The following is a 27,665-nucleotide window of genomic DNA, read 5'->3' as shown; positions in this document are numbered from 1 at the left end:
TTTTCTGTGGGGGTACCTTAAGAACTGTGTCTATAACCACAAACCATGAAATTTGGACGAGTTGAAGAATGCAAACATTCAAGAAATTGCTGCCATCCCTGCAGAGATTTTAGACTGTGTGATGGAGGATTTTGAGAAGAGTCCTGCATTCGAAATGGTGGACATCACCTTGACGACATTATTTTTCACAAATAACCTCGTTAACTAAAATGGCAAATAATGAGCTTTGATTTTGTGTAAATAAACATGCATTAATTTTAAAGTTGGCCGAGTATTATTTCATTAAAAACTGTCCGTCTCTCGTGTGTCACTCTATATGTTCCTCTCAGCATCTCAGTTTCTTAGTGTCAGTTTTGAAGTCAACATGTGATTTTGTGGAACTGATTTTGTGCCAAGAACTGTTTGAAAATTTTATAGATGTACAAATTGATTTCATAAGTTTTTGGGACCTGTAAGAAAACTCTGCTAAACATTGAAGCATTCTTAATTTTTCACATATACCTTATTTTAAAAGGAAAAATTAAGAAAAAATGTATATACAGTGTTCACATGATTTCACCATTTATTTTTTTCCTCAGGGTTTCTTCCTCACCGTGAGCCCAGAATCCATCCTTGAAGTTGCTGATTGTGCACTTAAGAAAGATTCTTTGTTTATGATGAATCTTAGTGCTCCCTTTCTGTCACAATATTACAGTAAGCCAATGATGGAAGCCATGCCCTATGTTGATATTCTGTTTGGAAATGAATTAGTAAGTTTCTTCCTATGAACATTAATTTTTACTATCTTTTTTTCACATATGAATTTCAGAATTTTTTAAATTTATTTTTTTAATTATTGAATTCATTAAATTAATTAGACATAATTTTGTAATTTTAAGAATTATGTTTTACATAGCTAATGCCAATCAGAGTTCTTATTCATACAGAACTTATTGAATGTTTTTTTCTAGGAATCCATCCTGTTTGTGTTCTGCACGCTCTTCACTTCTCTCCTAAACTTCTCAGTGTACCTTTTTGGCATAATACTCCCTGAAACTAACTATAATGTTTTAAAATAATAACTGAGTGCCTTTAATCACAGTTTGAATCAAAATTATAATGCTTTGATGTCAACAAAACATTGCCAATTTTTGAAAATATAATGTAATTGGATAGATTATAAAACCAAACAGCAGCAGGAGAACACACACACAAAGATATTGAAATTTGCAAGCTTCTGGAGTCAGTGGCCCCTTCTTCTGGCAGAAGTGTTGAAGGGGAAGGAAGAGGGGTAAAGGAAAAGGATTCATGAGGTTTAGAAACTGGGGAGAGTTTGGAAAAGTCACCCAGAACCCCGGATCAGGGGAGGCTAATCAGATGGGATGAGAAGGAAAGACTGATTGTTGGGGACTTTCCTCCGATGAAGTGGTCCTAGTTTGGCATGTTTTGTCAGGTGAGGAGAATAAGGACACACCATCTGATGAAGAGATGGATTCAATGTAGGCAGCCTCATGTACCTGTGATTAAACTCGGGAAGATGTGCAAATGAAAGACAGTCCTCAGCAATCAGTCTTTGCTTCTCATCCTGTCCGGTAAGTCTCCCCTGACCTGAGGTTCTAGGCAACTTTCCCAAACTCTCCCCATTTCCTGCACCTAACAACTCGCTTTTCCTTCACCCCTCTTCCTTCCCCTTCAACCCTTCTGCCAGGTGGAGGAGCCATTTTCAATATCTGTATACATATGTTCTGCTACCAGTGCTTGCTTGAGTATATTTTATCTATCCAGTTGCATTATATTTTCAGTAACAAATTGTGTCATTCTTGATAAATAGACCTTTTTTATTCTGTGCAGCTTCACAATTTAATTAGAAAAATATGGGCAAATGAGAGTGCAGTAGAGCTGTAACCAAGTCCATATCTGGAAAGTATGAGACTGAGGCTGCCAAGGATTATGGGAGCTAGTGTAAACAATCTAGTAACGTTCGATGTGAAATCCAAATATACGAGCAGGGTCGTTATCAACAGACTGTTGTTTTGTGAACTATTAAGTTTCAGAAGCAGCAGTGTCGGATGCAATTGACACAGTTTGGTATTTTGCAGAACTAGCTGCACCCATTCCACATGCCTGTTGTGGTCCTGTTGACAAACTTTCAATACGTATACCAGCCGACAGGTCCGTATCAATGTCATGGTTGACAGGAAAACTAGATCCCTCCCCATTTAACTGACACATGGAGTCGGTAATATCCATATGTCCTCTAGATAATCAGTGTGGCGAAAGGAGAGGTACCTGTATCCCTGTCAAGAGATCAGGCAGATGGGCTGCTTGATGGAGTGAATGGTATTAGGCATGGTGTACTTTACATCCAGCCTTGTCAATGGTATCTGCATGGTTGCCTCTGTTAAGGTGAACTGTGGCCTGAGGACAGCAGTCAATTTCTGTATGGCTCCAAACATGCTGTTAGAGGTCTCAACTTGGCACCATACTGGAGGACAGTAATGGCGGCGTAGGTTGTATAGACGTTGGACAGGAGACAGGAGTGAAGGTGATGGCCTTTGCTAATTGGTATGCTTGGTATTGGGAAGGCAGCTGGGTGGACAGTGTGCTATAGTTGTCAGGGGTGTGTGCTCTGTGCAATGGTGTGGCCAGACCTGATTCCGGTGGCATGTTGGGTGGTCCTGACCAGCTGTGATTTTGATCAACTGCTGTACCTCAGAATTGGGCATTGGGAAGGATTATATGGTAGTTGGGTACTGATTTTGAAGGTTGATTCTGTTGAAGGTCCAGAAGGCTTGTTAATGTTGAGCCAACAAATTAATGCAGAATATTTCCCAGTGCAGTTAGGGGTGTAACTGAAGGATTTGAGGCCAAAGTGTACACAGAATAATGACCTGACATCCTGCTGCTTCTGTAGTCAAATGTATTGCCACCCTCTTGCGTTCAAGCAATGATGCAAGGAAAAATCAGACAAGCCAGTGTCCATGGTTTTAGACAAGTGCTTCGGTTACCCTTATTGTGTCAACAACAGTACCTGGTAAAGCAGCAGATCTTGCCATGGTACTTGGGCTCCGTAATGAAATGTAATCAGGAATTTGTCCAACATGTGCCACATAATCTCTAATCTGAAACCATACGGATTCCATCTAATCAATGTTGGTGTCTATTTTGGTGTCTGTTTTGCATAACAGATTTTGCATGTCATCTTGCTACATGTTGTAATTAAGACTTTTGCATGTGTAATCATTGCTAGGCAAGGCACAGCTGCATAAAGGCTTCCTGGGGGGCTTCGAACCATTGAAAACTGATATCTTATTTATGAAAGTGATCCAAGAAGTAGGCAATGGGACCACTTTAGTAATTAATTTTCCATAATACTGAACTTTACTCGCAAATGAGATACCGGTAAGTTCATTCAAATTTTTGTGGGCAAGAAATCTGTCTGTGGCATCTACTTTTTCTGTTGTTGTGGTCAGCCCTGATTCACTTAATATGTGCCTCAATTAATTACTCCTAGGTTGAAAGAAACTGCATTTAAGGAAAAGGCAGTAGAAACTATTTGATTGGAGCTGATGAAAAATAACTAACTAGATTTTGCAAATGTTGCTTTGATATAGTCCCTGTCACTGTATCATCTAAGAAATTCACACACTGCGGTTCCACTTCCATGAGTTGCACATGAGTGTGGGATGTCCGGGGATAGTTACATGATCATGCTGAATTTTACAGTGTACGACCAGTGACCAGATATCAAATTGGACACAAGCTAGTACTGGAGGTGTCCACATTGTCGTTTTCCAACTCCCTGTCTAAAAAGGAAAAAGTTAAATTTTTAAGATTGACTCATGCTCAAGAGAAAAAATAGTTCACGAGTTTAATGTTTCTGACTGTTTGATTAAACATACTCAGAAATTTAGTGAAAGAGCAAGGCATTTTTTTCAGTTTTAGAAAGGAGTAGATAGATGTAAGTGATGAAGCAATTGAAAAGATCCAGCAGTTTTTTGAAGACGATGAAAACCGTGTAATGTGCCCAGGTAGCAAAGATAGCAAAAGAGTCATTATAAATGGAGTTAAAGTAACAAATCAGAAATGACTAATGGTGTCAAATTTAAATTAACTTTATGTAGCTTTCAAAAATGCTAATCCTGAAAGCAAAATTGGAAGGCCAAAATTTTGTAACCTTTGCCCCAAGTTGTGTATTTTGGCCAGCCCCTCAGGAACACACACCATTTGCATTTGTTTATTTCAGAAAATGTCAAACTGGTGACTGTGGGTGCAAAACTCAGTGATGCTAACTACAAAGAGTTACTAAATTTAATGGTATGTGACACTAACAATTAGGAGTGTATGATGAGTTTGTATGATAACTGCCATGGTAGAGAAACTGCTCTTAAATTGTTTAATGAATTTGAGGATGAAATGCCTAACAATGTTACCTTCAAACTGTGGGTTACAACTGACAGGACTGAAATGATAACAGTGGTTAAATCTCAGGAAGAGTACTTTGAATCTTAAATTGATAACTTAGAAACTCTCAAAAGTCACCACTATGTTTCTAAAATTCAAAGTAAATTTTTGAAGGACAAAAAAGCACAACTTTGTGAAACTGAATGCATAGTCCTTGCTGATTTTGCAGAAAACTTTACATTTGTGGTTCAGGATGAAATGCAAGTATTTTGGGTCAATTACCAGGCAATAGTGCATCCATTTATTCTGTACTTCAAAAATGATAAAGACGAAGTTTGCAGTTCTTCAACTTGCATTCTAAGTGACTACTTGGAGCACAACACTTCGGCTGTCCATGTGGTTCAAAAGTATGCGACAAATTACAGAAAAGAAAAGTTGCCCAAGGTTGAAAAGCTCATATACTTTTGAAATGGAAGTGGTAGTCAATACAAGAACAAAAGAGTTTTTCAGATTTTTGCAACCCCAATGTAGATTTTGGGTTGGAGGCCGAATGGCACTTCTTTGTCTCTTATCACGGTAAACATGCATGCAGTGGAGTAGGAGGTACAACAAAATGAAGTGAGTAAAGCCAGCTTACAAAGAAAGATCACAGAGCATCAAATTCTTACAAATAGACGACATGTGTGCCTTTTGCAAGGATAATTTGAAAGGCATCATCTATTTTCTCATCGAGAAAGATGAAGTAGTTCTTCATATCAAAACAATGCTTCAAACCAGATTTGAACACTGTATGACAATAAAAGGAACAAAGCAATTCCTTGGCAGTGCAGAAAATTTAGTTTGATGCCATGTAACATCAGAAACTGACATTTATGAGGATCATTGTGTCAATAAAATTACATCTCTGTCTTTGACATTTAATGACATAGTGGCATGTGCAGGGTGTATACAGCCCGGGACAACCAGCAGATCCAGGAAAAACCTGGGAATTTTTTCATCTGGGAGGAAACCGGGAAAAACCCGGGAATTTTTTAGAATTTCGGGGAATTTTTCGTTGTTTTACTTTTCAGTTAAATTTTTGCAATTTTGACTGGTAAGAATCGGTACTCTAACAAAGGATATTATTGTACCACGCTACTGCAGAATAATACTGCAACAATGAAATGTGAACGAGAAAAAATATGAAAATAAAACATAAATTGCAAAGGAAATGTGCCATATACAACAACAAAACACAGTGCTCACACAAGCATTTGCCGGCAGTAAAATGTGTCAAAGGCTTTACCTCCGATGAGCATGACGTTACAATTGTTTATATTAGATTTGTTTTAGCAGTTACGAGCGGGCTCATGCGCATGCGCAGTTGAGTGGTGAATGAGTTGTATCTTCTCCCTCTTCTGGCTACAGAAATGTGGCTGTTGGCTGTGTAAGCAGTCGCAGCAAGCAGCTAGATGCAACTGGGAAGAAATTTACTGCCGTGCCCAAGCTGCCAGATTCACACATGCGCAGCAGGCCCGGATCTATGGGGCAGGGGGGGGGGGGGGGTCAAACCTAGGTATCGGACCCAGGCGACAATTGTGGGGGGGGGGGGGGGGGGTGCCAAATTCATATTCTTGAGGAGAAAAAAACCTTGTTTCACAAAGCGGCTAGCATCCAGCACGTGTTGGTCCATCGATTATTCATATGATTTTGAAACTCATCCTTGTTTGTTTTTGAACACACTCTGTAAGTTGATTTCTGAATGAATCGTAAGTTGATTTTTGAACATGTGCATAGCGTACATGATGTCTATCAGGGTAATTCTAGTCACATCTAGAAATAGACTTTCCTGCAGGCAAAAGGGGATTGAGCTATACAAGCTGAGCGGAGTAAAGCCAAACGAGTGAACGCCAATCGCTGTCTGCTTATGTTGTTGATTGGGTTTGCGAATGATCAGCGTTATTATAATTACTAGGGAAATCCATAGATTCAGACTACTAGAGTAGAAATAAACGACTAACAGGAATAACAGGTAAGGAAGATTACACATTATCTTCTCAGTGTAACCCAAGAAAATGAAATTTTGTCAGAAAATCTTTGGCCAGATCCCTACACTAGTAAGGGCCAGTTGTATGGTCCCCGTCTAGCAGCCGCTTATGTTCTGTTCTGGAAGTAGTGCAGAAAATGGTTTGTATGAACATATAACAACGCCTAACCGGAGAATAATCAGGGATAAGTAAACCAGTGATTCTGGCAGTTAACTGGCAATAAATTTTGACAAAGGCAGGATTACTCCCAGAATTAGTCATGACAAGATTTTTTGTTAGAACGAGGAAGGAGAAGAAACATTGACATCACAGAAATTAGGGAAGAATATGAGGATTCCAAATATATATAAAAATCTCGTACTACTACTTTTTGATATCATGCTCGAGAAACGAGCGAATGAATGAAATGTGAAACTATTTTCTAACATAAAGCTTTGTGCTTGTAGTAGGCCTAATAGGCATTTTATGTCGGTCTTCGTGAATTATATTCTGTCGTGTTATAAAAATGACCATTTGTGTCAAAACAGCCTCGTGTTACAATTTCGGCAGTGTTAGAAAGGCCTATTTTTTTTTATCTAGCAGACAGTGACAAAATAGATGTAAGCAGATCGAGAAACCATACCAGTCTTGGGTACTATTTGTATTAACAGCTCACACAGTATTAGACAACGATATTTCGATTTTTCATGTAGCAAAACGTTTGACAAACTTTGATGAGGTAACAGATTCTTTCACAGAAAGGAAAGCACGCCATGTAAAGCTGTAGCAAGATTAGAGAGAATATAATGCAAGGAGCTAAGGATTGAAGAAATGTGTACTGTCTTGCTTGTCTCTTGTCTTTACTGGTTTTATGTATCCTATATTTAATTTTATGTCACCAAAAACAGAAATTAATTAGCTAACAGGCAATAAAGAGTGCAGATTTTCTGAAGAGTTCGTCTTCTCCAGATTACAAAATGCGAGTGTGTGGTTTTATATATATATATATATATAAAATATATAAATTAAAATGTCCTGTGGTGCCTCTCCTGCTCCCAGTCGCCCGGTTTAACACCCTGCCTTATATATATATATATATATATATATATATATATATATATATATATATATATATATATATATATAGTTTGATGGCATCCAGTACAAAATATACATGTTTCAATTCCATGGAGCGAAATGCAGTGACGTGCAATAGAAGAATGCTGTGTGAAGAGGGGTGGCACTGCACTGTGGCACACTTAAGACCAAATAACATGTCTTACATTTCCTCGAAAATGTATGTTTTATGTATCAGACTCTCCAGAAAGATGTGCTCTACAAAAGGAACATATTATTGAAACGCTTGAGGGATGGGGCCGGGGGGCCACTATCTTAGTATTACCTGCCCGGTTTGGAAATATCGTAGATCCGGGGCTGATGCACAGAGCAGTCTGAGTTATAGTAGGGAACTGCGTAGTCTCCACGTGACCTGTTTTTACATTTAGTGATTTTGCTGTTTCCTCTTCGTTTACTGCTCTCACTTCAAATGAAAACAAAACAGATTTCTGTGGCTGGGAACTATCTAGTGAATTAAAATACATTCACATAATTACGGAAGACTAATATATGTTATTAGTTTTAGATTTTATTTTATTTCCACTTTTCTGACTGTCATGCATTAATCGTCTTGTAGAACAATGAAGTTATTTTTGTTGGTTTGCTAAAGATATTCGGTTTTTACTAACCTTTTTGCACTGAGGCAGTCAGTATGTTTGAAACGAAGGTTTTAGTTCCACACTGTTGGCTAATTTCTACTGCTCGCTGCAATTTAAGTACACGTTTTCCTCTTCTAGCACGTGTGCCATTATGCCATAATAAAGAATCAAAAATGAGTTAATACAGTACTGGTACTCCAAGAAAATTTACATCCCGAAACCCACACTGAAAAGCTTAATATCAGATCGAGGCCTACTTCATTGAGAATCTGAATATACAAATGTGCTTTTTAAGTATGCACTTCAAATGTGCCATTTTAGTGCCATTCACGAAATTCCGATGCTCTTGGAGTATCCTCTGATGTGTTGTTTCTTTTATGACATGATGCAAGATCTTTTAATGTTTTACACGTACAAACATATGGGCTTCCTGCGTCATAGCAGCTGCCAAAGCGCGGTGGCGCCTGTTATCGGGCTCTTTCTGACGACTACTGAAACAAACCTATTTCTAACAGGTCGCGAGAAAATATTGTGAATGGTGGTTTGAAAAGCGTTACTTTCAAAGTAAATTTCCTTTTTCGCAGGCTGAACTATGTGCTAGAATGTATGATGAATTTCTTAAATCACAGAGCATTTGATGACGAGCCATTTCGAACCCAGAAGATCAGACATTCATGTCGTTATTATGAGCAAATTGATGTAGTGCTACGGGAAGCTCACTCTCCTCTGCAGTAGCTAATTTATTTGTGGAAAACTTTGAGGACAAGTCGTTGGACTCTGCTAAAAAATTTACTGGCACATTTATGTGATATATGTTAAAGTGTAACATGCACAATGAAGATCAACAATATATGTGAAAGCTTTGCTTCTCTTGCAGCTTATTAACCTTAGAGACCAATATTACATGTGAAAGCTTTGCTTTTCTTGTAGCAACACTGCGTATATTAATTTAAAACATTAACTTTTCCTGTTTGTGTATATGCGCTACCTAACAGTGATGTTGCTATTAGCTGACTACATCATGTGTCCTGTGGTCTGAATAACCGCTGTCGTCGACAGGTGGGACCACGTGACATGAGCTATGACTGGCTAACAAAAGCGCATCTCAATCTCGATTACAATGGTTCGGAAAGTAACATGCGGCGCTTGGTGGAATTCGAATTTATACTTTCGTAGTACAAAGATATGCAGCATACATGTTGCTGCACATCAAAAATCTTTCCAAAAGGGGTTTTCTTCCCTGAGTTTCGTTTTATAAAGTGCTGGGAAATTCTACGCTCGTGTATCAAAACATAACGATTCAAAGGATTGATAAGTTTTACAGTTCCGAGGGAAAATATACTGTCACTTAATAACACGGAAAAAGTGTTTTTTCATCCAGGAGAAAGTGTATTTTTTTTTGCTTGTCCACATGTGCATGCATGTATGATGGATAATGGTGGCTTGCACAAGTTGAAAAAATAAGTTTGTAAATCAATGATGTTTTTGTGCATTTTTATCACCCTGCTGACCCAAGAACAAGAAATCTACTGATGACAAAGTTTGAATACCAATGAAAAACGTATTAAGGAAGCTTTCAGTGCTTGCACTTAACCACGGCAACTGGAAGGTCGTGTTCTTTATCACTAAAGCTGTCTGAAGAAATAAGCGTTCTTAACAATCACTACTAGGGTTAGGCAGCACCACATCTCAGAAGTATGTTAATTGAAAATATTTATCTTAAACTTGTCAATATAAATGTGTAGTCAGTAATTTTTCAAGTTTTTGCATGTAATTTAGTACCTTAACTTCAATAATAATTGATTACATGTAGTCAATATCAGAAATAAAGTAGGCAACAGCCATAATATCAATTGTAGTGTAACGTGAATTATTTCCCCATTTTCAAAAATTCATCTGTTTGTTGACAGTAAAATATCAATGTTGAAATTTTTGCAGTACTTTGCTATCATATAGGTGTACAAAATGTGTAAAAATCAAATTTTTATATTAAGTTTCACCAGAGACAACTAGCCTCAAACTTAACAAAAAATAAGGATTTTCAAATTTCAAAGATATATAAAAAATCAGGGAAACATTTGTCAGTGTTATCGCTCTATATAAGGCTAGTAGTTTATGATATCTAACTATAGAAAAAAATACACTCTGAAAAATCACTCCTTGATTCTTATTTTTGGGTTAAAAAGCTGATTTTCTATATTTTCAATACCAAACTTTGTAGGTCATTTTTATGGGTTATTTTTGAATTTAGGGTATTTTGTATAATGAACAATGTTGTAGAATAGATTTTTATAAAAACAGTTATGTCAACTGCACTGCTTTAACATAACCCATTGCAGAGATGTTTCCAAATTGAAAAATCGTCGTGCACTTACAAATAAAAATGGCTACCATTCAGTAACAGTCCAAGGTAATTTTTTTTAACTGTTTTGAACTTCTCAATAATAGGGTACTCACATATTTAAAAAAAAAAGAAAAAAGAAAAAAAAAAGATACTTAAAAATGGTCAAGCAACCAACTTAATTTTTATTTTCTGTTGAGTGATTCCAAAGGATGTTCTTCCTCGTATTTATCATTTGATTGTGATGAATCTGACTTCTGTTGCAATTGTATCTTGAGGCAAAGTAATTTCAACACGTTGGGCTCATTTTCTGATTGGATTTAACAATAGTTTAAGTACAAAATTGTTGAGGCTTTCGTGGCCACTTGTTGACAAACTGCCTGTTGGCTTCAGTCTCGGGTTCTTCGGCCGACGTTCATCTAATGATTTTTCTGACGTTTCGCCAGCACGAGTGGCTGGCATTGTCAAAGCTTCACCCTCCATTGCCGTTGGTGAACTGGAGCCGAGCTCGCGGGCGCAGACTATATGTACCTGGCGCGCCAACGTCCGAGGGCTTCTCCGCGAAGGAGAAAAGAGACCCACTTGCAATGTCGGTAATATACCGCATACCATGCACATGCGGAAAAGTTTATGTCGGAATGACCGGACGATCCATTAACACCAGGATCAAGGAGCATAAGCGACATTGCAGGTTGGGGCAGGTGGAGAAATCGGCTGTGGCAGAACACGCACTGAATGAGACCGACCACGTAATAAAATTCGTCGACATGGAAGTTCTGGCTGTAGAGAACCACTATCACACGCGCTTGTTCAGAGAAGCTGTAGAAATACAAAAACACGCGAACAGTTTGAACAAGAAAGAGGAAAGCCTTAAGGTAAACAGATCCTGGCTTCCCGTACTGCAGCGAACGACCGTCGCAGGTAGCAAGAGGAGAACCGCACCGGAAATGACCGCGGAGAAGCCCTCGGACGTTGGCGCGCCAGGTACATATAGTCTGCGCCCGCGAGCTCGGCTCCAGTTCACCACCGGCAATGGAGGGTGAAGCTTTGACAATGCCAGCCACTCGTGCTGGCGAAACGTCAGAAAAATCATTAGATGAACGTCGGCCGAAGAACCCGAGACAGAAGCCAACAGGCAGTTTGTCAATAGTTTAAGTGTTGGCAAAGTAACAACACAAATGGTCTTTTTTACATAATGGTTCTTTGCATCGAAAGGGTTGCAACAGAATTGAATTTCTGTGAAGTCCATTCTTATCCAAAAGCAATGCTTTATGATGAAAGCATATTTGGACATTTTCAACAAGACATAATTCATTTCTGTGATTGAGCAGTTGTTACTATTGTTGTTTTGAAAATTCTTTTCTTTCTTTGAAATCTTTATGCAAATGTTGTCAGGTGACATGCAGAATTATCTGGAAAACCAGTGCTACAGTGCATTGAAATGTTGCCTTTAACGTGCATCAAGCTACAGTTTGAGTCTTTCACTTGACTTTGTCTTCAACCGCTAAAAGTGAAAATGCTGGATATATTCGCCTGAAAAAACTTCACATTCATAAGTAGTGATGTCTTGTTGTGATTTCCAAAATAGTGAGAAAAGACTTAAATGAAGAGCGAAACATTTCTAAAAGTCAAAGGCTGAGCAAATTACTTTTTATTTTAAGAAAATCGAAGGCAACTAATAACAGCTTAAACGGATTTTACATAGTTTTCAAACACGCCTGTTAGAAAAATCTATATGTTCTTCACTTGTAATAGCAATCAACACATGTTTTTGAACTTGTTTTTCTATCTCTGAAATGGTTTGTCTCAAAAATGGAAAAAAATTTTCCTGGTAAAATAAAATGAGCTCTTTTAAATGATGCATAGTAAAATTAGTTGTAGGGGGACCCTTTTGAGGTACAGCCTTTCGAAAATCAGACAAAATTAACGATTTTTTTTTTCCGACTTTAATCCTTTAGGGTTTTTTTTCCATGTATTATGTCTCAAGTTAATTAAGTAAATGAAATGCTATGTAAGAACAATTATCAAATTTTTAATTTTCAAAATGAATGCAGTTGCCATATGTCAATGCTAGGTGCTTACAGGAGCTAATATTCCACATTTACATACGCACTCAATATAGGTAGGGCACAAGGGTGCAAGTACCCAGGGGCAAGAGGGACTGCGACCCTTCCCCCCCACCTCCTAGCTGCTCTCTGGGAAAGGAAAAAAAATGTAGTACAGTCAGATTGTTTTTTTTTCAAGAAAGTGATTTAAAAATTGGTGTTACACAGATCGGAACTGGAACATATTTATGGCTACCTAAAAGTCGACATTCGTCTTTCAAAATATTAAAAATACTATGTACCCCAGGTCTAGCCGCCTCTCCCCCTTTCATACGCCCTTGGTAGTCATTACCGTATTTGCATAGATAACTAATCCTTTAGAGTGCAACACTCAGAAAAATATAGATATAACGGCAATATTTATTATACAGGACCGAACTGTTCCACAGAGCTACATCAAGTATCCATGTTAACAGGGGCCAATACCACTTCCTGCTGCATATTCCAGTTTGGCAGCATCCCAGATTTTGGTCCATTTGGTCTGTTACTCCTGAGTACATATACTTTGCAATTACTTGAGGCCTGGGGATTGCCACATGCCTTGTTGTTTCCTGAGAAAACCATAACCAATAAGTTAGCTGCCACATGAGGGATTAATGTTACCACACGATTGTCCATCCAGCAGACATACAGCAGTCGATGGTTTCTCTCAATTACTGACATGCTGACTGACTCCAAATGAGGAAAAAATCAGCATTAGAAAGTCATTCTGTAGTAAGATCAAGGTGCCGAAAAATGAACTACATTTTTCGTGGCAAGTTTTATGAGGTACTTTGACAGCAAATTGGGATAAATCTACTGTACCCCCAGCACATGTTCAGCAACTAGGCTGTTGTACCTAAAAATCTAAGCAGAGTCATCTAGTTTCAGCATGGAAGTCCCCTTAGGTCATGAGTAACAGTAAACCAAACGTGGTGATGTATTTGTGTCTTGTCATGACATGAAAAAACTGTCCTTTACCAAAGCATTGCTAGTGGCCTGCCATACTACTTGTTGAGATGTAATAATCTTCATCAAAATTGCAGACATTCGAGAGGCCACTTGACATGAAGTGACCCATATTCTTGCGCATGGAGAAAGGAACTGGGTGTACACCACAGAAACAAGGCTGACCTGAGAGTTTGAAAGACACGTGAGCATAAAAATTGTTTACACAGTCCAACACAACTATGAACAACTGCCCTTAGATATAACTGACTACATGATGGAAGTAAAGATCACACTAAGAGGTAGTGTCAGTAACATTAATAATCTCGCAGCAAAGAAGTAATCAGCTAATATATGTATCCCAATCCTTCTTAGATGCGCCAAAACTGTAGAACCCTGTTGGTGGAGGGGATAATGCTGAATAATTTTGTTGCAATACGGGTAGAGGTTGCTGCTGGAGCAGCATTTGTTGCTGTTGGTTCTGATGGTGCAGTAACAGCTACTGCTGTTCTTCTTGCATGTCTAATTGATGCTGCCAGAAGTCAAGGCATTGTTTGTCCAGGAAGCACGTGGAGTACAATCCTCACAGCCTAACTCTGGCCCTGCAGCTACACCAAGCCACTGTATGTAGTGGACAGCATGTGAGGGTACAACACAGTTCCCACGCCCGGGTTCCCGGGTTCGATTCCCGGCGGGGTCAGGGATTTTCTCTGCCTCGCGATGACTGGGTGTTGTGTGCTGTCCTTAGGTTAGTTAGGTTTAAGTAGTTCTAAGTTCTAGGGGACTGATGACCATAGATGTTAAGTCCCATAGTGCTCAGAGCCATTTACAACACAGTTATCATGTAAGTTCAGATCTAGAATTTTCAAAGAATGAGAATGCAAAGATTATCATGATCTAGTGGAACCATTCTAACAACACCCAATGCAAAATACAAATACACAAACAGGATTGTTTTCAGCAGACAGTTATGGTGTGAAATATTAAATTTCATCTGCTCTGATCAGCACGATGCTTAGAACTAGTTCGATCCATTTCATATGCTTGTGCCAGATTTGGTTGTTGGAAAGGGGAATGGGTACACAAAAGTCAACTACCTTACAATATCTGTACTGGGCACAGAGTCCATATTGAAATCACTTTCCAGTGGGAATATGAGTTCTGTCATGCCTTTAAAATGTAGATAAAAATCTTTCTTGCTATGAAATTAGATAATGCAGTTCCATACGACACACAGAGATTATTGAAACACCATAGCAAGTAGGTTGCTGTAGCAGCTGTTAAGTGAAGAGCATGCAGTAAAAGTCCTGCCTAATATGCAGTACACTCTCAGTAGTTTCTTTGTAATGTTTCCATGCCCATCCTTTCTCTGTCCAAGCTTGTGTTCTGTCTCTAATGACCTCATAACCAACTGGATCTTAATTAAACCCTACTCTTACTTCTTTAAAATTAAATTTTGGGTAAAAAAATTTAATGGTGCTTGTATCTCCAAAAGTGACATTTACTTGCAACATGTAAGGTTACAAGTTTTTTGTTTGAGATTACCTTTGTTTCTTTGAACTGCTTTTTCAGGAGGCAGCAGCATTTGCAAAATCACAAAAATTTGGAACTGAAGACCTGAGGGAAGTTGCTCTGAAAATTACTCAGCTTCCTAAGCTTAATAAAAAGCGGCCCAGAATAGCAATCATTACACAAGGGGAAAATCCTGTATTGTTAGCAAAAGGTAAGTTTTATTTGACACACTCTGTGTTTCATCAAATTTGAATGTCATAGGTGGCAGAACATACCATCATGGGTACCACATTTGAGGAAATAAGGCGATGGACCAAAAAAAAAAAAACATGCCTAATACAGTGTAGGAAAACCATTGGCATTCAAAACAGCTTCCTTTCATCTCCAAATAGATAAATACAGGTCATGTATGGTTTTCAAGGTAGTCTTATACCATTCTTCCTGCAAAATAGTGGATAGTGGCAAGTTCAGGTAATGATGATGGATGTGGATAGTGATTACACGCCCTCCTCTCCAAAGTAAACCACAAAAGCTCAAAAATATTAAGACCTGATTGTCTCATGTGACACTTCATCACTCTGCTCACATAACCAGTCCTGGATGTTGTGAGCTATGTGAATAGGAATCATGTCGTCTTAAAACACAGCATCGCCATTGGGGAAACAAACATTGTGCCATGGGATGGACCTAATCAGCCAAAATGGTCACAGAATCCTTGGCAGTAATGTGATCAGGCAGAGTAACTATGGAACCCATAGAACGCCATGATCTGGCTGCCCAAATCATCATTTGAACCCAGCTCATCATTTGAACTGCTGCCGTGTTTCACTCTTAGGACATAAACTGAGCCAGAAGTTGGAAACAGTGTGCAACAAGATTCATGTGATCAAATTACATTCTTCCATTGCTCCACAGTACACGTATTTTTATGGCTTCAGCATCATATTTTCCTGTTATGGTCATCTGTGTCACTGATTAATTGTTTCGGAATTCCATCTGACCCTATAATTCCCTGCTTATGGAGTTTCATTCAAGTTGTCTTCTTGCGGACAGAGTTTGTGAGTGTTACATTCAGTTCTGCACTGACTGTTGCAGTTTGTCGTCCTTTATTTTTAATCACAATCCTCGTCAAAGCCCCCTGCCCGGGAGGGGGGGGGGGGGGGGGGGGGAGAGCAGGGTCACAACACTTCTGTGAGTACATGCTTGGCTACTATGGGTCCCCAGCCTTTGCAGCACTCCTTCCTTTTCTGTGCTGCAGCCTGTGTTTCCGTTATCTGTTACCCCCCTCAGCCTTTCCATCTGATGGTCTGGAACCTGGTACATGATGTAGGACCCTAGTTCTCCACTTCACTTTTGGTACTCTCTGCACCTTTTCGTTAATAAATATGTAGTCCCATGGTTGGGTTTGATCTGTCATCACTTTTACAAATTTTTCAGAAGTGTAAATCATGCAGTGAAGATTGCCCAGTGTGGTGTCTGTTCCACCTTTGTGCCTTTCCACCTTAGCACCCTTCCTTTGCAATAAGGTAGTACACCCAAGCGCCAGCATGGTAGCTGTTGTCCCATTTTGTTTGTGTGTGTGTGTGGGGGGGGGGGGGGGGCAGAGAGGGGGGAGGGGTCATCAAGTACCTGAATAGTAGTAGCCCCCTGACCAAGCAGGTATCACACTATTGATGCCTGAGCTGATACCTTCCCATGTAAGCCAAGAAGTGTGTGCCTTTCATGACTGGGGCACAATGACTCCGTGCAATGAATTCCAGGCCAGGTAGCTGTTGCTGTGGCTGAATGGCACCCATGAGAGAGCTTCCATTCAGAGTAGGTGGCACCATGGCATTTACGAAGCTTTCTTCTGCTGGTTGTCACATGGCCCCAGCAGTCGCTTCAGAAGGAAACCACTCATTCAATGCAGAGAGACAGGAGCCCAAAATGTTTTCTTCCTTGGCTACAGCATGGGAGGAACATCGGGCTGAGCAACAAGTAGAGAAATAATCTCCGCAATACCTAGTTTATACAAGGACAGGTGGTGAATCTTTTTTGGTCACAAAGTCATTATTTTTTGTAGAGAATATAGAGGACAAATTTGTGGAAGTTGGAGCAACCTCCAAAGGAAGAGTGGGTCAGTTTTGATTAAAACAGCATCCCCTGGCCAGTCAGGGGCTTTGCATGCTAGTCACAAGCTGGATGACATTCTGGTGAGTATTACTCCCCATAACAGCCTAAACATGGCTCAAGACCTCATTTTTCATTTTGACCTTCTCTTGCAGTCTGATGATGAGCTACATGCCAACTAGTAGCAATTGTTTGTACCCTTTGTCCGTCTTGTCCATAGGGGCCAAAGGACAATAGAGATACCACCAGGGCCTTCATCTTGGTCTTTGAGGATTATTCATTGCCTGAAAAGGTCAAGGTGACGGTATACAAATGTGATGTAGAACCATACGTGTGTGTGTGTGTGTGTCCCAGTGCCCCCATATGGTGCTTTAAATATATGAAATTCGGGCACATGTCTTCACATTGCAATGCCAGCTCAGTCTATAGGGATTGCAGAGACTGTTGCATGCAAACATTTCTTGTCTTCCTCAGCTCCCCCCCTCCCACCCCACCCCCCACCTGCATCAGCTGTGGAGAGCATAATCCTGCCTGCTCACCAGAGTGAACTGTCTTTCACAGAGAGAAAAAAATACAAGAATATAAGACTCTGGACAGACTAACATCCCAAGAGCCCAAGAAAAAGTATGAGCATCCACATCCTGCATACATGGCAGTGTCACAGGCTAAAGCTATGATAGCGTCACCCTCCCGTTGGTACTCTCCTCCATTAAGCAATTGGTACTCTCCTCCATTAAGCAACCTGTAGCGAGCCCTCAGGGGTACTCAGTGGTGCCTGCCCCCCTGATGGTTGGAGGCTCTCCTCCTGCTGCTACCACCACACTCACTTGGGGCAATGCCGATCCCCATCCCCCAGCTGAAGACTCATCACCCTCGTCCAACTTCTCACTCCAGGAAGAGTCGTATAGGGACACTCTCCTCCGAGGTTTCTGCCAGTCTGCAGCCAGTGGCTGAAGGAGCCACAGACTGCTGGTCATAGGGCTTCATGTTCTTCTTCAGTCCCTGAAAGTGATTCATCCAAACCTCATAAAAGAAAAAGAGTCTTCCAAGATGGAGGAAATCCTGGTGGCAACATGCCACCAGATCCCACATGTTCTGCTTCTGTGGCCACAACAATGATCCCAGTGGTCCCTGAGCTCCAGATTGCTCCACAAAATGTGTGTCAGAACCCTATTTTGATACCAAACCCCCTCAACCATTGGCAACAGGTGACCCTAGGACATAACCTGTTTCCTTGGGCCCTTCAGGCACTTACAGTACACTGACAGCCTGGTTCTTCAATGGAATTACAGTGGTTTTTTCCACCGCCTGGCTGACCTACAACATCTCTTAGACTCTTCCCCCACTTTCTGCATTGCCCTTTAGGAAACTTGGTTTCCAGCAAAATGGGCCCTGGCCCTTTGTGGCTACCAGGGATATTTTAAGAATTGTGCCGATTATGATAGGGTGTCAGGTGGAGTTAACACTTGTGTTGTGAACTCTGTATATAGCAGGCATGTGCCTCTTGATACAACTTTGGAGGCTGTGGCTGTGGCTGTTCAGATAAGGGCATTTCAGGATTTCACCATCTGTAATGTTTATCTCCCTCCCTATGGTGGATTGTCTCACAATGTATTGTCTGCATTGGTTTCTTGGCTCCCCAACCTTTCCTGATCTTGGTTGACTTCAGTGCCCATAACCCCTTTTGGGATGGAGCCATGATCACTGGCCACGGTAAAGACATTGAAAACTTACTGGCAGATTTGGACCTCTGTCTCTTGAATTCTGGTGCCTCTGCATATTTCAGTATGGCACATAGAACTTACTCAACCATTGATCTTTCTATTTATAGCCCTTGTCTTCCTCATCCATCCACTGGAGGGTCCACAATGACTTGTGTTGTAGCAACCACTTTCCAGTCCTCCTGTCCCTCCCTCAGCATCACTCCCCTGGGCGGCCATCGAGAGAGGCTCTCCACAATGCCGACTGGGACGCTTTCACCTCCACTGTCACTCTGAGCTCCCCACTAAATGAAAACATTGACGAGGTGGTCCTGAATGCAACAGCAGCCAGTCTATCAGCAGCTGACTTAGCAATCTCTTGTTCTTCAAAAGGTAGTACTTTGGTGGACCTCGGAAATCACTGAGGTCCAACACTATAAGCGGCATCCATCAGTTGAGCATATCATTGACTTTAAACAGCTCCATGCCGAGGTCCACCACCTAATAAAATGATGGAATCAAGAATGCTGTGAATGATATGTTTCAACCATTGGACCACATACATCTCCTTCGCAGGTTTGGATGGGGATCAAATGCCTCTATGGGTACCAGGCCCCTGCAGGTTTTTCTGGTATTTCCTTTAAGGGCACTGTCTTCACTGCTCCAGATGCTGTTGCCGAACATTTTGCTCTGCATTATGCTCAAGCCTCTGCATTTGAGAACTATAAAGATGCCTTTTGTGTCGTGAAACAGCAGATTGAACGACTGCACGTATCTTTCACTACACACCACTTGGAAGCCTATAATGCTCCAAGCAGTGAATGGGAATTCTTCAGTGCCTTGGCCCTTTGCCCTGATACAGCCACAGGATCAGACCACATTCACAGCCAAATGCTCAAACACCTATCAGTGGATTGTCAGCATTATGTCCTTACCATCTTCAACTGTATCTGAAGTGAGGGTGAGCTTCCATCTCAAGGACGGGAGAGCATCATCATCTTGGTACTGAAACCAGGTAAGTTTCCCCTAGAGAAGGAAAGCTATTACCCAATTAGTTTCACCAATGTTCTCTCTGAGTTAATCAAATGCATGGTAAGCTGGCGGCTGAGTTGGCTCCTTGAGTCTCGGAGCCTTCTGGCTCTGTCCCAGAGTGATTATTGCCAAGGCTCTTCCACTGCTGATAATTTGGTTTGCCTATAGTCTGTCATCTGGACAACAGTTTATTGCTCTCTTCTTCGACCTACAAAAGGCTTTGGACATCACATGGCAACACCACATCCTTGCAACCTGACGTGACTGACCTCCGATTTTTGTCCAGAACTTTTTGTTGCACCATACTTTCCAGGTTCGAGTTGGTGCTTCCCACAGTACCCCCGATACCTAAGGAATGGTGTCCCACAGGGGATTAGTGGCCATTAACAGTCTAGCATCACCTGTGGGGTCATCAGTATTACCCTCCTTGTATGTCAGCGATCTTTGCTTGTACTATTGCTCCTCGAGTGTGCGTGTTGCTGAACGTTAAGTGCAGGATGCCGTCAAAAGGCACAGTTATGGGCCATCACCCACGGCTTTCAGTTTTCCACTGCCAAGATTCACATCACGCATTTCTGTTGTCGTCATCGTGTACTGTTCATCCACAGTCAGAACTTTACCTCGATGACCAATTACTCAATGTGGTGGTGGTTTATTGCACTTTGGGGCGGTCATTGATGCTCATCTGATGTGACTTACCCACCTTCACCCCCTTAAGCAAAGGTTGACCCAAAGCCACATTCTCTGACGTGAGGACTCACCTTACTGCCGATGTGATGCCTGCCAGGCAGTGGCTCGCATCCTGCTAGACTGCCCAAATTTGACTGCTTTGTGGCAATATCTTAAAACATCCTGACACGCTACCTCTGGTGTTAGTGAACGATGTCAGATTGGTTGACCTGGTTTTGGGTTTCAACACCGAACGTGGTTCCTAGTCATCTCTGTGAAGTGGGGCATTTTAGCCTCATTAATCTCCTGAGAAATTGGAGGGGCACATCTCGCCTGCTCTGGCCCAGGCTCAGTCCATTGCTCAGTGGTCTGGCCTGGCCCCTACTCTTCCCGACTTCATATTCTCCTTGTTCTTATATGTTTGCCGTTTTTAATGTTTCATCTTTCCTAAACTTTTATCATCTTTTATCTGTTGCTCATTCCTTTGGGTAATGGATGGTGAGGTGGTGCTGATGGGATGCAGTGTGTGCATCACCCACCGCATACTATGCTCCAGGGACCACTAACTGCTTTCTGAGCAGAGCGGCTCTCTCACCTGATTTGATTTCATCTCTGTCGTATTGTATCTTGCCTAAATTTGGGCCTCCCAGAATTAGGCTGTTGTATCCTCCTTCTGAGGGTTATTCCTGTTTCTATACATATCAGATGAAGGGACTGATGACCTTACAGTTTGGTCCCTGTAACTCCAACAACCAACAAATCAACCTCTTCAATGACTGTCCACCAGGATCACTCAACACGCACTTTTTCGAAACACCCAACAGTTCCACTACATTGATTATGGAAGCACCCACTATGTGAGTACCAACAATTTGCCCATGTTCGAATGTGGAAGAGTTCTGACATAATGCACTCACAACTACACAGAACACTGTTGTGACCATGAATGACACCTGGAATTATTGAGGACAGATGCTGTTAGTGGCCAGATACAACAGTGCTATCTGCAGGCTGGGCTAGCATCTGCATTTATGTTCAGGCATGTATTTCTTGACGTGTTTCCATATTTTTGTCCACCCACAGCATGCAATCTCTTAACGCCACACTATCTCTTAACGCCACACTTCCTGACATGCTATCATAATACATTATAATCCAAAGTGTGCCTTTTTGAAAATACATTGGAAATATCACACCCAGAAACTCTTAGTATTACGTGCTGGAATACAAAAAGAAAAAGTGTGTTAAATACAGCAATATTGGTTAAATCCAATTCGTCAGACTTGTACAATTCTGCAGTCAGCTAGTTGAAATGAAGGAAAGTCACATGCTGCGAGTGCGTAGTCTCTAGCGGCCAAAATATGACCCAGGCACATGATTTATAAAAAATTGCAATTTTTATTACATTTCTCAGTACAAATGAACGTCATTATGTAGTGTCTCTCTATTAGTAAATTACACTAATAACTGAATATGGATAGTCATTTCAGCAGACTACAGTATACCGTATACACTTTAGCATAACTGCGCTGTAATACAATAAGATGCAGTGCACATTCATTGCTTCATCGTCAGCATCAAAACTCGGCACTTCTCGTTTCTCTGCCATCTGGTCCTGCAACACTTAATAAGTTGTCATAGACTGGCAGACAGCAACACCTTCATCACATTCAACATGTGCATTGAAGCTACGGAAGTCAATGTTCTCTTCTTGCCCCATTTTTTGCTGCCACTTTTCAACTGCAATTCTTTGATTTCCTGTTGTGATGTTTTTTGTTAGTATCTGATGAAAGCCAGCTTTCTTGAAATATTTTGGGATTGTGCCTCCTTGCATGAAGCCCCAGACACTTCTTACAAAATGCATAGCATCCAAGACTGTTTGTTACCTTTCTCATTGTAGGGCAGACCAGCTTCTTCTATACAGTTGTTTGTGGCATTGTGCAATGTCTTGCTTGAATGGCATGAGGTGGCTTGCATAGTTGGTAGGAAAAAACACTACATTTATATAAAACAGTGGAAACTTCAGTTAGGGAGAAGGATAGTTTGCTAATCACCATGGAGTTTGCAGAGAGGCAATGAAAAGACTGTTACACATTTAGCTTTTGACCAAAACCTTCTTTGGAAAAGGAAAGACACCACACATTCATTCACACTAGCAAGCGCACCTCACACACACACACACACACACACACACACACACCACCACCACCACCACCACCACCACCACCATCTCCAGCAGCTTGAGCCGGAACGCGACTGTCATGTGAACGGAAGCAGCTATCTGGAGGGGACAGGGAAGAGGAAGGGATAGCAGGGTATGGGTGGAGGGAGAGAAGAGCACTGTCTGTTGGAGTGTGCAGTGACTAGATGGAGGCATGACAAGACTGCCACAAGGCACAGTGTCAAGAGGATATGAGGTGAGGGGGAGTGGAAAAGGAGAGAAGCAGGATAGGGGAAAGACAGGCAGATGTATTGGCAGAGTGCTGCTCACAATGAGGGTGAGGATACGTGAATAGGGGGAAGGTGATACGTTGGGCAGAGGGGGCAGTAACTGTTGGGTGGAGGGGTGGAGATAGCTGGTTACTGTACTTTGAGGCCAAGATAATTCCGGGAGCAGAGAATGTGTTGCAAGGATAACACTTGTGTGTGCAGTTCAACAAAGCTAGTGCTGGGTGGGCTCATCCAAAAGGTCCAGATTCTGAAGCAGCCATTGAAATAAAGCATGATGTGTTCAGCTGAATGCTGTACCACAGGATGGTCCACTTTGCTCTTGGCCACAGTTTGGCGGTGGCTGTCCATCCTGGTAAACAGCTGGTTGGCAGTCATACCAGTAAAAAAGGATGTGCAGTGATTGCAGCGAGCTGATGTATGGGATGGCTGCTTTCACAGGTAGCCCAACATCTGATCAAGTAGGATAAGACTGGAATAGAAAGAGCTGAGTAGGTAGATCGGGCAGGTCTTGCGTGTGGGTCTTCCACAGAAATATGATCCCTGTGGCAAGGGCTTGGGATTGGGAGTGGCGTAGGGAGGGAGCAGAATATTGTGAAGGTTGGGTGGGCGATGGAACACCACTTTAAGAGGCGTGGAAAGGATCTAAGGTAGGATCTCCCTCGTTTCAGGGGATGCTGATAGGTAATTTAAGTCCTGACAAAGGCTGTGACTCAGTTGTTTCATTCTGGGGTGGTGGTAGGGGATGAAGGTGGCACTCCTTCGCAGCTAATTCTTGATTAGTGATAGGATTTGGGGTGTGTTTGAAAATGGCACAGGAGATCAGTTTGCGTACTAGGTCTGGGGGCAGTGCCTGTCTGTGATGGCCTTGGTGAGATGCTCAGCATACTAGGCAAGGGAGTTATTGTCATTGCAGATATGCCATCCCTGGGTGGTCAGGCAGTATGGAAGGAACTTTTTTTGTGTGAAAGGGATTACAGCTGTTGAAATGCTGTTACTATTGGTGGTTGGTGGGTTTAATGTGGACAGAGGTGTGGATAGAGGATAGAACCATCGGAAAGGAGGAGGGCAACGTCCAGGGTGGTGACACACTGGTTTGAGGAGGACCAGCTGAAGCAGGTGGGAGGGTAGGCATTGAAGTTTTGAAGGAATGAGGAAAGGGTGTGTTGGCCCTGAGTGCAGATTATGAAAATGCCTTCAGTGAACCTGAACCAGACTAGGGGATTGGTGTTTTAGGAGGCTACAAAAGTCTCCTCTAGATGACCCCTAAACAGATTGGCATAGGAGGTTGCCATGTGGGCGCCAATGGCTGTTCCACAAATTGATTTGTATACTTTCTCTTCAAAGGAGAAGTAATTGCAAGATAGGGTAAAGTTAGTAAGGTGTATGAGGTGTATGGTTCGGACTCTGAAAGATGTTTTGAAAGGTAGTGTTCAGTAGCAGCAAGACTATGGGTATGAGGGATATTGGTGTATAGGGAAGTGGTTTCAATAGTGATGAGTAGGAATCCAGGAAGTAAAGGGGTAGGAATGTTAGAGAGTCGGCGAAGGAAGTGGTTGGTATCTTTGATGTGGGAGGCTATATTACGAGCAATTGGTTGGAGATGTTGGTCTGTGAGAGCCGAAATTCTTTCAATGAGGCACAATAACCAGTTACAATGGGTCGCACAGGATTGTTGGGTATGGGGATTATGTGGAGCATGTGAAAGGTGAGTGTGTGGGGTGTCATAGGGGTGAGAAGGGAAATGGACAGAGGGGAGAAGTTCTGGGAAGAGCTTAAGGCTTCAAGCAGGTATAGATTATGTTGGACTTCTGGGGTGGGATCACTCTGGCAGAGTGTATAGGTGGAGCAGTCAGGTAATTGGCAGAGGCCTTCGGCCAAGTAGTCACGGTGATTCATAACAATAGTGGCGGAAACCTTGTCTATAGATTGGATGATTAGGTCAGGATTAGATTTGAGGTTTTATGTGGATGTCCTTCCTTCTGCTGAAAAGTTGGTGTTCTTAGGAAGGGACATGGGGGAAGATGGTTGAGGCAAAGTAGAAGGTAAGGAATTCCTGGAAGGTGACCAAGGGGTGGTTAAGTGGGAGGGGAGAATCATAGTTGGCTGGTGATATGAACTGGGAGAGGCAGGACTCAATTTTGTGATTAGGTTGCCTTTGGTTGGAGGGATCAGTGCAAAGACGTGTTTCCATTACTGGGATCAGGAGAAGAAGAGTAGGTCTTTGACAAGCCCAACACAGTTAAATTCGGGTTTAGGGCTAAAGGCACGGATTTGGATAGGAGTGAAATTCTGTGGGGCTGAGGATTTTGGTGGAATGTTGGTAGAGAGTTTTGGGGAATGCGGCAAGTTGAAAAGGTCAGCTAGGCAGGGTCTGCATGCTTCAAGATATTTTTCAAGGAGGGACACTGGACAGGAAAGGGGTTGGCTAGTGGTGGCTCGAGGCAGTTGTAGGATGTCAGCAGGTTGATTAAATTATGGATTAGACCATTGGGGTGGGGGGGGGGGGAGAGAGATTCCACAGTTTAGGCAGCATTTAAGGACCACAATGTGGGACTGGGTTTTAGCCAGGAAAGGAATATCTGAACTGTGCAGAAACATGGAGCGGGGATCCATTTTGGTAGGGATGGTATATGGGAAATGGAAATGAGCAAATGAAGGTGTTCGATGGTTGTGAGGGGAGCTGGATTACAGAAAAGATGCATAGAAATACCTAAAGACATGCAAAAGCATGCACAGATATTTAAAAATATGCACAAATGCTTGAAATATGTCGGAATACACACAAATCCATTAAAAACATGGGCGAAAGGGAGCAGATGAGGTATGGGAATGTGCGTGTGTTGGGATAAGTGAAGAGAGGGTCAAGGGAGATTGGTTAGTAGGAATAATTATAATTATCAGTGGATAAAATCGGAGGCATCAAATGCTGCATCAGCAATCCGCATGGTCACTTAGCCGTGTGTCGCGTGTGGATGAGATTGGCCTTCCTGTTCACGTCTCCTCACTCTCATTGCATGCCACCCTTTTCCATGCCACCCACTTGTCCTTCCCTTTCCCTGCTCCTCCTTTTGCACCTTTCACTGCTCCTTCTTTTGCACTCCTCACCCCGCCCCCTTCCATACCCCACACTGGCCCGCCCGACAGCCTCTCAACACTGCACTTGTTGGCGATCTTGTTATTACCCAAGCTTTTGCATTAGTCGTATATTTATGTGGAAATGATCACATATTTTTAAAGTGCCATGGAATCTTCACCTTTCCAGTTATTAGTGGCACCAAATTTCCTGTTTCACTTTCATTACAGTATAATAAGACAGTTAGCCCCTCTTCACACTAAATTTTCTGCTGTGACATTTCCCTCTCCTCAGCTCAAAAATTTTGTCAGGCAGAAGGTGAAAAACAAATAGCCTGTTTCATGTACATTAAAAACATCATTAGGTCTATACCTTTCTACAATTGACGAAAAAGTATTGTTTCATGACTGAACAGTGTCAATGTTTACACTTCCAGTCTCACCTCAAGCATATTTATATACTAAATTATTTCTGTCCTTGAATCTTTCCGTCCAACCATTGGGTGCTTTGAAATCTATGAGTCACAGTTTTTGTGCCAAATACATTGCTTTAGCATAACCCATGGTACCATCAGTTGGAATATTCAAACCAGGAGATTGTATTATTTATTTAGTAGCACACTTTGCATTTATGGAAACTGGCCATCGCACACTTGTTTTAGTTTGCTGTTTCCTCATTCCAGACCTGCTACTTCATTGAGTTTTCATTTGCTCACTGTTATAAGGAATGTTAATAGAGGAATGTTCAGTTCTTGTGCAGTATCAACATGCTTCTTGTGTGAATTTTGTCCATGACATATCATTACACAATTTGATAGGAGAAGAAGGAAACAAAAAATGGAAGCCATTGGCACTTTTGCCAACCTGTATGAACTACTTCTACACGTCATTTTTACCACATTAAATAATCTGTATGATGCACATAGTTGCCAGCATTGAACGGCACTGTCTCCCTATACGTTTCCACACCCAACATCCTCAAACATACTACTCCCACACTCCCAGAACTCATGGCATCAGAAGTGTCAGTGTCCAAGCAGAACCAATACCGCCAAATTTGAGTGCATAAAACAATGAGGGAGAATGTATAAACGAGTAGTAGTTTTAACATATGTTTAATACAACTGGGACTGGGACTTTCAAAATGGTCATACTATGCTGGAAATGGCAGTAGGAGGGACGTACTAACGAGATTTCACTGTATATTTATATCAGCATATTATAGGAGAATATTGTCTTCTACTAATACTGTAATGATAAACTACTAAGTCTGCATTGTTTCAAGTTTTGCCATTAATTTAATTCTTTAATGATTTGAATTTTTAAAATATACTTGTATTTTTCATTTTCAGATGGTATTGTCAATGAATTTTCAGTCACTCACTTACCTCCAGAAAAAGTGATTGATACAAATGGTGCAGGAGATGCATTTGTTGGAGGTAAGAGACAATGTCATAATTTTCCTTAATATGCAACATGTATTACTTCAACTGACAAAGTGTCAAATCTGTTTGCATTCACCATCAAAAACTGTAGGCACTCAGCAGGAATAAAGAAAACAGAATCAAACTGCAGGTATTGCAAAGCTCTGTACCCGCATCAGTTTGAAATAACAATACACACCATAACGACAGTTTCAGCAA

General features: G+C 41.4%; 1 protein-coding gene across 3 annotated transcripts in view; it reads left to right on the top strand.

Moving 5' to 3' along the window:
- Positions 1-27,665, top strand: part of LOC126237394 (uncharacterized) — a 97,925-nt gene that overhangs the window by 53,669 nt on the left and 16,591 nt on the right. For all 3 annotated transcript variants that reach the window (XM_049947485.1, XM_049947483.1, XM_049947484.1), the window contains 3 exons: positions 579-749; positions 15,050-15,200; positions 27,375-27,461. In XM_049947485.1, coding sequence (XP_049803442.1) covers positions 579-749; positions 15,050-15,200; positions 27,375-27,461 — 409 coding nt within the window. The remainder of the gene's footprint in view (positions 1-578; positions 750-15,049; positions 15,201-27,374; positions 27,462-27,665) is intronic.

Source organism: Schistocerca nitens, chromosome 2, assembly GCF_023898315.1.
Source record: "Schistocerca nitens isolate TAMUIC-IGC-003100 chromosome 2, iqSchNite1.1, whole genome shotgun sequence".
Taxonomy (NCBI): Eukaryota; Metazoa; Arthropoda; class Insecta; order Orthoptera; family Acrididae; genus Schistocerca; species Schistocerca nitens.
This window is presented reverse-complemented; position numbering and strand designations above follow the sequence as displayed.